The 14,333-nt window shown below is 33.4% G+C and overlaps 1 protein-coding gene and 1 long non-coding RNA gene across 12 annotated transcripts in view; one reads left to right on the top strand and one right to left on the bottom strand.

Moving 5' to 3' along the window:
• Positions 1-14,333, top strand: part of LOC114871267 (neuronal acetylcholine receptor subunit alpha-7-like) — a 149,203-nt gene that overhangs the window by 35,151 nt on the left and 99,719 nt on the right. For all 5 annotated transcript variants that reach the window (XR_006829844.1, XR_006829843.1, XR_006829842.1 and 2 more), the window contains exon 2: positions 9,594-9,736. Coding sequence is in view for 1 of the 5 variants with exons in the window: in XM_029176952.2 (XP_029032785.1) it covers positions 9,594-9,736 (143 nt within the window). In the remaining 4 variants the exon portion in view is untranslated. The remainder of the gene's footprint in view (positions 1-9,593; positions 9,737-14,333) is intronic.
• The window catches only part of LOC114871273, a 111,551-nt gene that overhangs the window by 50,534 nt on the left and 46,684 nt on the right, over positions 1-14,333 (bottom strand). The gene's annotated exons all lie outside the window — the stretch shown is intronic.

The raw sequence follows: 14,333 nt of genomic DNA, 5'->3' as shown, positions 1-14,333 counted from the left end.
GTACTTAGACGCATCCCTGCCACCTCGCAATACTGAACAAAGAAGAAACTCCATACTGAAACGACCTCCGTACACGAGGCGAACTTGTATCCAAGCGAACTTCGAATTTTAATTAAATCCAGCTAACTTGTATCCATTGATTTTATTTAGCAGCCTATTGTAAGTAGATTTACCTGTTGTGTATATAATAATATTTATAACAGGAAAACAGAGATTTGTTGGAAGCTTGGAAGGTCCATTTAGTATTTCTCAATTTAATATTTTTTTTTTAGAGTCTCTGATAATAGTAATTTTAATTAATTTTGACAAAAATTAAAATGGTATATTGCAATTAAAAAATTAAAATCGAATACTTATTGCAGCAATTTGATTTTAATTTTATTTTAAATTTAATTTGTTTATACGAAATTCTTTTCTACCTTGTTAAACGTTCGCTAATGAACATTTAATTCATCATAATTATATTCTTTTGAAAAGAGATGCAATTGTAAAAGTGAAAAGAAAGCTATCTTTATAAAAGATTTTAAGGACATTTAATTCGCCACCATCTTACGTCTGGTAATTTCGAAAAGGAGGTTCACGATTCTTTGCTTAATTACTATAATCACTATTCTCTCGCTGTACAGAGAGATACTGCGCGCGGAAGGAAGTACGCACTGTAAAGTGCAATGTAATTATCTCGTAATTCAGCGGACAATTAAATTCATTTCACTAAATTACCTGATATCGTATTATACATTATTATACCTAAACTAGGATTATCGAGAATTTGCCAAATTATTATACTAATAACATTATTTCATTAAAAGGGGAATGATTCCTTTTCTGTTTGATAAATGACTTATTTAATTAATTCAATATTTCAATGAATGAATGACTTAATTAACTATTTCCTGTTTATTGTTCTATTTAATCTTTGTATCTAAAAAATAAAGTGCACAAACATTTTGGTCCTAATATTAACAAACTCGCGATTCTCAGCTGGCAAAATATAATCAGTAGTACAACCAGGTGATAAGTCAGACATGAGAGTAATATTCATCTTTATCCAAATTGTAACCTTTCAACTTTATTTGGAAAATAAAATTGGCAAATGTTTTGATAAAATTAACTCTTTTTCATTGATTTTTCATTACACGTGTACAAAGGAACTCTTTTACTATTCTTCTATTTAGAAAATCATTGAAGAAGAAGAATAAAATATACCACGTATTTCATGAATATTGCTACATTCCTTGAGTGAACGATTTTCAATTTTCTTGTATACATCGACAGCAATATATTACTTGACACCGTGTACCTACTCCTCGTATTTCACTACGATGTATCCCCGAAATTTCTTCTTCCTATGACTTCCTGCTGCTATCGTAGACGCGAGTCTATCTACGAAGCAATAAATCACCGTTCGTTTTTCGACGTGTTTCGTACATGAACGAGATTTCAGCCTGCGGCCACGGATATTACTTTAGAATTTCGTCGACGACGCCACTTTAGGAGAATCGTGTTCCCAGTGTATCGATTGCATTTGCGCGGGAATTACGGCTACAATCTTAACATGGAATGCCGATTAACATGTTAAATCCCATAATCAGCTGTTGTGCAGTAAAGTACATTGTAATTACAATTATCGCACTGTTCAATTTAAACTTCATGTAAATTAAAGTTCTAGTGATTAATATTTGAAGAAAGTAGAGAGAAAAATTTAAGTGGCATGCCAGTTAAAATTTCACAATGTTTTCATCAACGAATGGTACTGCCTCGAGCGTATTAATGCACGTTACAGTACAAGGAACTATAAATAGTTGAACTAGATACTTTTTGTTGCATATGAAAGAGTAGAGTGCTGCGCAAGGGAAGAGTAAACCTGCGTTAAAATATTATGAGAATATTCAAAAGTGGTACATACGATGAAATTTCTCAATCCTTTATCAAAATCTATCGATAATAATCATTTGATATTTAAATTTAAATCGATAATCTTTGTAAAATTCATTTTAAAATAAATTTCTGAAATAAAAGAATATGTTGTAACTCTATAAATTTAGTAATCATGAGAGTTGATAATTGAACCCTGTTAAAATACAGAGGAATAAATTTTATTTTTATGGAAATCTAATCATCGTTGAATCATCATTGATTCCGTAGATGAAACGTTTGGATATCGGAATTAATTCAGATTCATAAGTACATATTGAACTTGATCCTATCCCTGCTATAACTTAACACACTGTATCGATATCAAATAGAAATTTCATTGAAATTTACCGTCGACGATGGAATTACGATTGCGATAATCGGTAGGTTCACGAATTCGTTTATTAAACCGCGATCGCGGTTTGGACTGCTCGGGAAAATTACTCGACTGTATTATCGTTTTGTTGTCCATTTAACATGACACGCGTGCAGCGGCCAGAGCCATGCTAATTGAGTTCAGAGCAAACGTTTTCGCGGCAGAAAGCACGCCGTCGCCGTCCTGACGGAACACCGTTCATTCACGGCTGTTTAGCACGTGCTAACGAGGAAGAGCTTGTCACGCAACGTCACACGGAAGCCCGTCACGCCCGACGCCAAACAGTTCTCCGTAATACGTTGTTTCCGGTAGCTGCTTTTAATGAATCGTTAACGCCACCTCGATAATCTATCGATGCTGTCGGCTCTGGCCGGATGAATCGCTGGAAAATTACGCGCAATCATACGGCTATGAAGCTTGTTCGTCGAGGGTACTTGAACCATTTGAAAAGGATCTCTAGTGGTAGGGAATGGCTAATTTTAATACCGCGTGGAGAAAATTCTTTTACTTTTCCTTTTTTAAAGAATAGTCAATCAATCCTTCTTTTTTTAGTTTTGAGAATTTTTGGGAGGGATATTTTCGTTATAGATTTGAATATTTTTTTAATTCAAGAACTAATGTTTAAAACCTTAATTAAGACCCTCATTAGGAGTAAATCTTCTTCATAAATTTTTAAGTTTCATATGATGTAACTAATAATCACTAATAATTCACCTCTTGAAATAGTTACTTTTCTCTATAATAATTCGCTTTTTTAATTTACACTTCAATTAAAAGTTTCCAGGTTTTTTAGAAATAATAGAATTTTTCTTTTAATTTAAAGGAAAATTATTCAAACATCAAATTGTCAACTTAATCTCCTATTCAGCCCATGAGAGCAAAGAGAAAGTTTGTAAAATTTAATAGAAAAATTTCTACAGTATGTTACTAATATAATTGAAAAGTTATCGCGATGTTTAACGAGGGTCGTATGTGAAGTAAAATTGCTGGAATTGCGAAAGCGTGTTCTTTGCAAGGCGACTGCTTTAAAGTAATTGCAAGGCCGTGGAACTCGTTACAGGCGCCGTAGCACCGTGAAAACCGCATTCCAAAGAAAGAAATTGATTTAAAACTTCTGTTACTCGGTAGACCGACGTCGGCGACCAATTGTCTGCGACGTACTCGCCGGAATGTAAACTCAATTAAGGAACAGGTGAAAGAACTCGATTGCTTGTCTGACTAGCGTCCACCTTTGTAACCCACTTGATGCCGCGACCAAAGTGTTCGTCCTCCTATTATCGGATTTCGTGTTTGATTTAAATAGAAAAGACTCTGCTCGGAATTATCTCCTTAATACCTCGAGTACAACTTTTGCACCTGATGATTAACAATTGAAAGCTTTTGTCGGGGAAATATTGATAATAACATTAACCTACTTACATAGTAATTTGACAATTATTTCAAATTTAAACTTTTTTTTTTATTACCTTGCAAAATAAACATAATATTAATTTGATTCAAAATAAATAAATTTGTTTTTTTTCACTGTTCCAAATTTAGTATACTGAAAATATGAATAGTTTTTAAATTTAAAAGCTTTCAATTTGCAATTTTATCTACTATTTATTCAAAATTTTATTGTCTTCTTTTTTCAAATTTAATTATAATAATTTTGTGTAGTGTTAATGGAGTCTAAGTTTACACTAGGTATTCCTTAGAGCAATTTTAATTAATCCCTGTTTCCACAGCCAAGGAAGCTTGTCAATAATATTATTCCAGTGAATAGATAAAGCAAATTAAAGCAACCCTATGTTAAACGATACATCTCCCTCGAACTTCCCACGTATCTCCTTCGCAGGTTAACTAAATCCATTGCAGTGTTAGTCTAATTGAGTCTATTACGGAAGCTTCTCCTTCGAATTCTCTGCAGATGCGTTCAATTAAACCGTGGTCTACTCATCAAGGATAGTTATTATTCGTGTATAATGATGCAAATTTTGAAAACGTGCATCCAATTGCAACACGAATCACGTGTGATAAATTGCAAGTCTAATGAACACGTTTCAACGAAACAGCTTCATTTAGATTGATGTTTCTCGTTTTCATTGAGTGGTCAATGCATGTTATCAATGCTAATAGCCTGTTATTTTTAGCATTCACCAATTAAACTTTGAATTGTGTACACTTTCAATATTCACGAAAATCCTGATGCTAATTTAAGGCTCTTAATTTACTGAATTATACTAATTCGATATAAAATCTGCCACCCAGAATATTTAATGAAAAAAAAAAATGATTCAATGCCATTTAAAAAAGAAGGTAAAAATATCTGAATTTTGAGGATTGATAATATTCCAATTTCAATACCAATTAAGTAACAATTAATTCATGAAAAAATTTAAAAAATTATGACATTTATATACCAATTAACAGTAACAATTTGGTCTTCATTATTAACAGAAGAGTTGTTTTGATGATAACGGATCACATGTAATCTGTTCACTAAATAAAAGGATCGATATCGTGTTAACACGTATGTGAAGGAAACAAATATAAACCAGCCTGTATAATTTTTAATTGGCTAGGATATTCAACGTGCATTCACTGCGAACAAAACGTTGAAAGGAAAAAATATAAACGAATCAATTTTATACGGTCGATCGTGTTGTTGTTTTAACGAATAGTGAAATTCTTTTCGAAATATACATAAAGAGTTGCGTTAACAAAAATGAAAAAAAAAGAACAGAATTTTCAAACGGTATCATGTTTCTATTAATAAATATTACTACTAATTCAACAAATTTAGATGATAAAATAGCTATTATATTTGATTTCGCGCGTAACGGAAACGTTAGATTTATTTAAATGTTTGTCAAAGGATGAGGTGAAACGACAAGGTAAACGATCTGAAAATTGCTTGTTTCGAAGCCAGCTACGATGTGGGCTGAGATTTAGTCGGTCGTTTCCGGAAATTGCATCATGACTTTCCCACTTCGAAAACTGGAGAAAGTTTACCTTTGATCGATGCAAAATGAACAATGAATGAAATGTACTGTTTACTATCGATTGCAAATCTCACGATATCCGGCTATCACTCATTAGGAAATTTAATTACTCCCTCGAGGGTCGTGTAATCGACGTTTCGTCGAATTAATCATTTTCTAATTTTAGATATTGATCTATCAGAAATATCAGTACGTACTGATAAGGATTTCGAAAAATTCTTTTAACGATATTTAAATTTACAAAACAAATTATGTTAATGACTCTGAATTTTAACAAATTTAGTTATCATTTTTCTTAAGTAATAAATTTTATATTTAAATAAATTTGGAAAATACAGATTGATGTTTTGTCTACTTGGAAATATTGCTTTCATTTCTGGAAGCACTTACGAAAACTCCAAATCTATCACGTTAAAGTACTTTCAAATAGCGTTCTTATTTTCTGAAATATTCATGGAGGGTTTGAATCCAATCAGTTCAATCCTACTCGAGTGATACTCCATCTCATCACTAGACTGACAGTAATCTCATTTCTCCGGTACGGTAAGAATTATCGAGGGGTTGTTGGTAAAAACCGAGTTAAAATATTAGATTTTGCTCAGTGTAGAATCCGTGATAAATATTTTAATGGATACCTAGAGTAAGTTTTAAAAGGTAGCTCGTGTATCATCGTATCTGTAATGTCAACGAATTCATCTCTCTTGTCTGATGTGCTTACACTAGCGTAACTTTTCCCTGACTTGATCTTTATTTACGCTCGCCACGAAAAATATGGAATGTTACGTCCCTGTTGGCGTCATAATTCAAAGCTTCGTAAGTCCGTTTCGTGGTGCCAGAATCTAGCCACAGCTACAGTGTTGAAAATATCGCGATACTTTTCCCTGCTTGACGTATGAAAAATTGCAATCTTTGTTATTTATCTTTCGAAAAATTTATTTTTAAGTTCTATTCGATCATTACTTTCCAAAATGAAAAATTTCAAATCAAATAAATAGAAAAAATTTTGAAATTATTGAATCATTTCATAAAAAGGCAAATGCTATAACATTCTATAAGTACTCAATAATATTTAGAAATTTCTATGTTTCTTTTTCTGTCTAAAAATATTTCATATTTTTATATAAGTAAAAAAGTAAACGGATTGATAGATTGAAAAATTTGATGAATAAGGATTATCTGACAACCTACTTTTCTTATAATTGGAATTTTAGTTTCTTCTTGGAAACTTGTGAAATAATTCTCAGAGAACATGGGAGGAAAATCCTTTCAATGAACAATAAAATCGTGCAAACTCTCTGCCACCGAACACGTCAGCGATTTCTTTCTTTCCCTTGCCCATCACTTGCCCCATAAACTTTTCTTTGGTGATCCTTCGCACGAATGTGAGATAAAGGGACTCCGATCCCAAGAGGCTATAAATCTGAAAGTTCGCTTATACGATCGCGTATGAATCTTTTTCAAAAAAGATTTTCTTCAAGAACTACCCCTATACAAATTGACCTACATAAGTGAAATACAATCGGATAATTAGAAATTAGATATTCATTATTCAATTTTTTCTTTAGAAAATTCGTAAAATTTTCAAGAGATTTCATATAAAAGTTTTACGACTTTCCATTTTCCGATTTTTCAAAGGTATAAAAAAGATTTAGATTCCTTTGTATGAGAGTTCATCTCGTCTCGTTTTTTTTTTCATAATAATATATTGAAGAAAAAAAATTTGTCTACCGTTCATTTCCTGTTTACTAATGCAGCATTTATGAAATACGATCGCGTTAATGAAAATGGGTCGATTGAGCCCTATTGTTTCGTCCAGCTGAACGCTGCATTCAGTGAAAACGGGCTTCATTCTGCGGTAAAATTATCGGTGTGAAAACGGTTCGATCGCGATAATGGCATCACTTTTCTTGCCTTCTTTCTTCATACTTTTGCACCACATAGAAATATTAATCAGTATTTTCTTCATGACTTCATGATTGCTTTCAATTATAACCATGATTGCTATGGAGACTATTGGGATTCAGCTGGGTATTCGATAATTCAACGTATTTCGATATTAAATTTAATATTAAATTCATTTTCCTTTTCATTTTTTAAATTCTATATTATTCATATCTGAATTTAACATCTCTGTAGATATTACTTTTTCAATAAATGAAATCTTCTGTTTGGAAATTTGAACTTTCAATTTTAATAAAATAATCATTTATTTAGGAAGTGAAAATGATATGAAATACAAAATTAAATTTAGATAAAATTGTGCTCTCCATGGTCCGCCGTCCAAGGGTTAAGCAAAACAGAAATATATTCCAAATATTTTCTAATTTCTAGCACAAGTAATTAGAAAAATGTTGTATAATTGCTTTTGTCTTTTAACTTGACGTTTCAATGTTTCAATGCAATTTCGCATCAAGACACGTAACGTACATAACACGTGGCAAACCGAATGTCCGCCGTTCGGCATCGTAATTGTAAACGTGTGTATGCTAACGATTTCATTCGCAATGTGCCAAACACAACACAACCTATCGGTGTACAGAATTTTACTCGAGGGGAATGGAATCCTAACGATTGCAATTACTTCCGGAAGGGCTTGGAAAGCGAAGTCGTAACAACCGGTGATGTATGCTCGTTTAAATTAATAGCTACATGGTATTGTTGAATCCAACGAACCGAATATCTCATACGGTGTTTGTTTTGGATCAATGCATCATTCCAAATCGTTTCTGTGATCTATAATCGATGATATAAATCATCAGTACTTAGATTTCTCAGACTCTACGTTTCTGGGTTATTTTGTTTACTTTTTGTATTTTCTTAATTTCGTTTGAAAAATACAAATTTTTTGTAATTATAAAACTCTAGGGTTTTAATATATTATAATTAACACTTTAACACTTTAATATATTACAATTACCTCTTTTATGCATTCGTGATTGTGATACTTATCTTTTTGATTAGATACTAATTACAATCTACAAATTAGTAAAATTGCAAGAGTCATAGATTTTATGAAACGTGTGATTATCCAAGTCGTAATTAATATCCCAAAATCGAATATCATCAATGACAAACGAATTCCTGATAAATCTAATATTTCTACTCTTTTACTAAAAAATTCAAATTTTTCACAATCATATGTCTAAATTTCTTAATAAACTATCCTTCCTTCCTTTCTATGAAATTTTAAGGATTAAAAACAAATTATTTCTGTTTAATGAAACGAGGTGAATTAAGCCTTTGATAAGCGCTATTTTCTGGGACACAATGAGAAAGTACATCCTGCGTGGAAGAAATTGACAAATATAAGAAGGAAAAGAAAAACTAAGAAAAGAGTCGGGAGAAAAAGAAAGATTACCAAGTTGTATATTTGGGGAAAGTAGTCCAAAACTTCATCGTCGGGTGACTTCCTAAAAGCTACTGAGAATACGGAGAAAGAAAGAAAGATGGTGAAAGTAAAGTTGGATATAAATCGAGGGAACATAAAGACGTTCGAGAGAAATTTGTATTGTCGTTATTTCCGTTTTCTTTTGTTTCTTTCCGTCGACACGAAACGATATCGATAGGACGAGGGCCAGTAATTGATCCGTGAAAATTGTACGATCTCTTTGATATTCAATTTTCTTTCAATGCTGAATATACGTTTCCATGTTATATGGATCTCTGAATGCAATTGCAGATGCAGTTTAATATTTGCACGGAATATAAAATTCAGAATCTTGTTATTTTTGACTTTTCTGCCGATAGATTTACTATGTAAAATATATCAATTTTTCAAGAGATACCGGAGCGTTTCTATTACTGATTTCTATTCACAGGTTCATTAAGAATGTAACTAATTAATAAGACTCTTTTGCTCTTCTTCATAAGAATACAGAAAAGTAAAATTTTTAATCCTTATGAATTTGATGATTTTAAATATTCTTGATGAAGAAGAGCATCTCAATCTCAAAACACGCACACTTTGAACCACTTCCGTGTTCCACGTACGCTATTCACGAAATTTACACAATTTTGCAAATAAAACAATAGGCCACCTTAAAAATTAAATACATTAGAAATTTTATCCTTTTCCTTGTGTATATAATTTTTTCAAAGTTAATATAATCGATTGATTAGAAGAAAAATTATAATTGTATTAATTAAAATGTAACTAACGTGTTAGTACGTTGAATGCCACGGTGTTGAGAAAATTAATATAAAAAAAAATAATAAAAATGCAAAAGCGTGGATCGCGGAAGGACGCGACACCGTCGAGGCTCAAAGTGTCGAAAGAAAAAGAAATGTTAATTTAACTGAAAAAAATAATATTCGGTCAGGGCTGGTAAATGGCGGTTCTCACGAGAAACGGCTGCTAACTCACCTGCTGGATTCATACAACGTGCTGGAGCGTCCGGTTGGCAATGAGTCCGACCCCCTCGTATTGAGCTTTGGCCTTACGCTAATGCAAATAATCGACGTTGTAAGTTTTCACCAGCAAAACTTTCCTCTTATACAATTAAAAAAGAAAAAAGACCTTCTCTCTAACGTAACACGCACACAATCGCACACACTACCAACCGAATCAGATGCTAAAACGTGTTTCTTTGTTCAAGTGCGAGTCAAGTGGGTTGCAATAGACAGAATGTCCTTTTTTTTTTGCATTATTTTGCTTGCAATAGCACGCATATTTATCTTCATTTAGTATAATGCATGGTATTATTAACACTTTTATGTGAAATTCACACTTGTTGTTTGCTATTCTTCTGTTGCATGAATTTTAGTATCAGAACGTTTGAAAAAATTTTAAATAATTCTTATGTAAATAAGTAGCAAATTTAGTAATGATGGCGGATAATAAATTAAACATGATAAATTAAGAGGAAGAAAATATTTAAGCCGAAGTGCAATGATGCAGTTTAACTAAATATAAAATATAAAATTTTTTACTGAAAATTATTTAAAAATTAAGCAATTAGAGGAGCTGGACGACCCAGAGAAAAATCCTAATTACGCGAATTCCAGTATCCATCGTTTGATTTGTTCGCGACGAGAAAAAAGGAAAACGAGATTCCTCTCGGTCGTTTGTTCGATGCTCGGATCAATGTACCATTTCGCGTAGGAAGCCGGTAATTAGAAACGTATCACGCGTCTCTTTTCTCCTCTCGGCGATAACAAAAATGCTATCGCCGTGAAACAGGGCTTCGATGGACGAGTACACAGAGAAAAGTTCGAAGAGGAGCAAAGAGAAGAAAGGAAAGAAATACACAGCTCGACGAGCCGGTCTATGCGAGAGACGGTCTCGGCAAACCCACGTATTGCACATACGGCCGCCAACAAACACGCACATTTATTCACGCATGATCGATCCGCCTTGCCGTGCATGCTCGCGGAAAGGAATGACGTTAAAACGAACAAAGACCAATCGTCGATATTACGAATGGTGTCGAGGGTGCACCAGAGGCTGTTGGACGTGCAGAGTGCATCGACGAACCGAAGTGTTCATCGTTACTGCACTTATAGACGCATCATCAATCATCGTCCCACCTGGTCGTCAATTACACGGTTAACCATTCTACTAAATTATCCACTGAAGATGCAATTAATTTTAGATAATTTCGTTCTACCATTGTTGGTGTCAATTAACAAACGCATCAGCTATTTGGGTTTTCCTAGTGCATTAGGATAGGTATGGGTCATAAATGATCTACAGTGAAATGAATCTATAAATAAAATATGATATAGAGTTCAACTTCGTTGTTTATGAATTTGACCCAGTTGAAGCGCTAACTGAAGAATTATTGACGGTAATCTCTTTTTAAGTAGAAATGTAATGCATTAGTCAGACGTGCCTCTAAAATTTATTTCCCGGGAAAGAAGAAGTATTCGATTAATTTTTTTCTAAATAGAATCACCATCTTTTATAATAATTTATTTTTTAAGTTTATATTAAAGAATTTAGAAGAGTTGGTATAAATAAATCGTCACATGAAGGCAACAGTTACTTCTTTGGTAAAAATGTTCGGTTTAACTTAAAATTAGAGGGAAAACTGTAGGTAAAAGGAGGGTGTAATTACGATAGAGTGTGGCCACTGCAATTTTGTACGGATAATGTTTCAAGTATCATTAGAAATAATTCATGGAAACCGCTAGGAGAAATCTCCTGCTGGCTTACGCGTTGGGACTCGCTGGTTTTATGTGTAATTAGATGCCGGATTAACGGTGTCGCCTATTGTGTCCAGATTCGTCCTTCTATTTCAACCCCCAACCGTGTAATTACTTTGTAGATTTTGGTAATAGTAGTTCATAGTTATATCCCCTGAACACGATCAATGTTTTACAAGCTCGTAAATAAATAGAACGAATTTTACAACTTAATTACTATTTTCCTGTTATTTAAATGTAAATATTTCTTCTATAATTCTTTTTCCTTATAAATTCATTAATTTATAATTGGTAATTTAAACAGGGTAAGATGCGTATAATTATTACTTTCTTATTAAAAATTCAACAATATCAAGTAATACCAAGGGGGATAATTGTTCCAGACGGTTTAAGATGATCGTATCGATCATTGTCAAGAGAGATAATCAAGTTTCCAGTTAGTTTCCATGTTCTCTAGTTAATAGTTCTCCAAAGTATCAAAATGCGGAGTTGCTTCGGATGAGCTCAGGTGAATCTGGTTAATATAGTGCAGAAACTATAGTTTCGAGTACGCCTAATTCATGAAAAAAACAATACCACGTTCGTATCTCTATCTATCTCAAATAGAAATTAAATGCAAAATTAATAGAAGTCCATCAAACTAAAATAGAAAAAAATGTGTAAATTTATCTCTTGAACGACGGACCATGGAGAGAGCCCGAATCTTAGTTAAGTTAACTTTGTATTACACATTATTTTCACTTTCTAAATTTGACGCTTCCTTTAAAAATGATTCTTCTCAATGTCCCCTCGTGGCAGGAAACTTTTAATTTCGGAAAATATGAACGGAAACAAGGGACATCGGTTTCGAGAGGGTGCAATATCGTATCCAGCCTTCGTAGCGCACGCGTGCAAGGGAATATAAATGGCCGTGTACCTCTCGCTCCTAAATAACGTGCAACCAGCAGCACAAGCTAAATATGCCCTGCGCATTGTTTCGCCGTTTATCGTTCCCCGTGTCCACGGACGGCCCTCGTTTTTGCATCGTCCCTTTGTTCTTCCTTTCGCCTCGTGACCTTTTTCCATAGGGCTATTACAATCGCGACCGGGATCCGACCTCTAATTTTTTTTATACTCCAACGATCGCGAAGAAAAGCCTCTTGTACACCATGGACCGATTCCAACAGAGTTCTTTTAATTGCTCCAAAAATTATTCTCCTCGTTTGTCGATGAAAGAGTTGCCTCGCGAAAGGATCGCATTTATCGGTAAAAATAGATTCCATTTGTTCGTTATTAAGATTATGCATCATTTGGAATAATAACGAAGAAAGAAATGCAATTTAAAATCACTGAATTCGTCCAATTATTTCCGAGGATTTTAAAGGCTAACCCTGAAATTGTCGAAAAAAACGTTTCCCTTTTCGTGATAGGACACTACTTAGCCTGAAGATTAACCGAGTTCCAAAGCTCTTCGGTAATACCAGAGACTATCCGGTTGATTTGATTGTGTATGCTCACCGACACACGAATAGTTTCGCTTGAAGGAACTTACGCAGTTACCTTCAATGCCCGCAATATATTTTAGAAGGTTCCCTTAGGGTCGGCTGGCTTATCTGACAATGAGAGTTTCCCCCACAGATAAGTGTAGCTTCGAGAACCAATTGTGGTCGACGTTCAACCAGACGAATACGTGTGACAACCCTTGCTACTCGTTAACGTGATTGATTGCTTGTTTTATTACACACCTAATTTGGAAATTGAGGTATTTATTATCAGGGAAGAGATCTCGATCGTAATTTCACGATCGTGTGTTTAAATTTAAACATGTTCAAATTCAATTTGTAAATATTGATATTAAAAATGTAAAAAAGATATTCATTATCCAAGTTTAGGATTTTTTAACGAGGAAACTCTTTTGAGCTTTGAATTCAGTTATTTAAACATTAGGTATATTTCATGTTAATATTCGACCCCATTTGTTTTTTTTAGGTACTCATAACGGTGGTTCCTTTGATGTTCAAATGCTTTTGAAAAATACTGCGATATTAGCTAGATGGTTTGGAAGAGTTTTGAAACGACCACGGTCTGACTCTTTATGTGTTGATACGAGGAATACGACTATAACCATTCCTCTTTCGAGGGTATGAAATATTTTTAAATCATGAGAGAATCTTCTGTATCTTTTTCCCTTTATATAAATCGTGACATAATCTTTATATCAATAATACACAAAATTATTATTAATAAAAAAGTTACAATGTTTCTCATATTTTTAATTTTGAAAAAAATGTTCATCCTCGCAGAGATTGAAGATAAGGAAACGGGGTCATTTTTATTATCCACAGTTATGAAACACATCTATCACTCCTTTATATCTTTTTCTGTCATCAAACCAGACCTTTCATCAATTTTTTCTCAGATATAAAAGAAGGCGCGACAGAAGAGAACAAATGTCCCTCTATACAAGTGCCTTAAGTTTCCCGCGTTTTTCTCGAAACGTTTTCACAATTTACCTGCAGTAAAAAGCCGCCGGGACAATAATACTTTCTCACCGTCCAACCCCAAGTACTCGTAAAAAAAAGGAGGGGAACGATGTTGCTTTTAAAACGAACCTGTTTCAAACTTCGAGAACAAGGCTTCCCTGCGTTGTTTTCAGGGAAATACACCCAAAAAAGAGACGCGTTGATACGAAGAATTTTGTTAAATTTCAAGCGCCAATTCATCATTGTATATACAAAACGACGTTCTTCTCTCTTTTTTAAGAACTGATTGTCTGATTTCTATGCAACTTGTTTTGTTTAGAGTAATTCTTTGGAAAGATTTTAAAATACAAAACAATACAATAAGTGGCTGAACAGGGGTTGAAAGTGTGAATAAAGGAATTATTTCAGGTATCCATTAAAGCTGTCATTTTCTAAAATTTTAATTTTATAAAT

This window comes from Osmia bicornis, chromosome 10 (genome assembly GCF_907164935.1).
Source record: "Osmia bicornis bicornis chromosome 10, iOsmBic2.1, whole genome shotgun sequence".
Taxonomy (NCBI): Eukaryota; Metazoa; Arthropoda; class Insecta; order Hymenoptera; family Megachilidae; genus Osmia; species Osmia bicornis.
The sequence above is the reverse complement of the archived record's forward strand: the minus strand, read 5'-3'. Positions and strand labels throughout refer to the sequence as shown.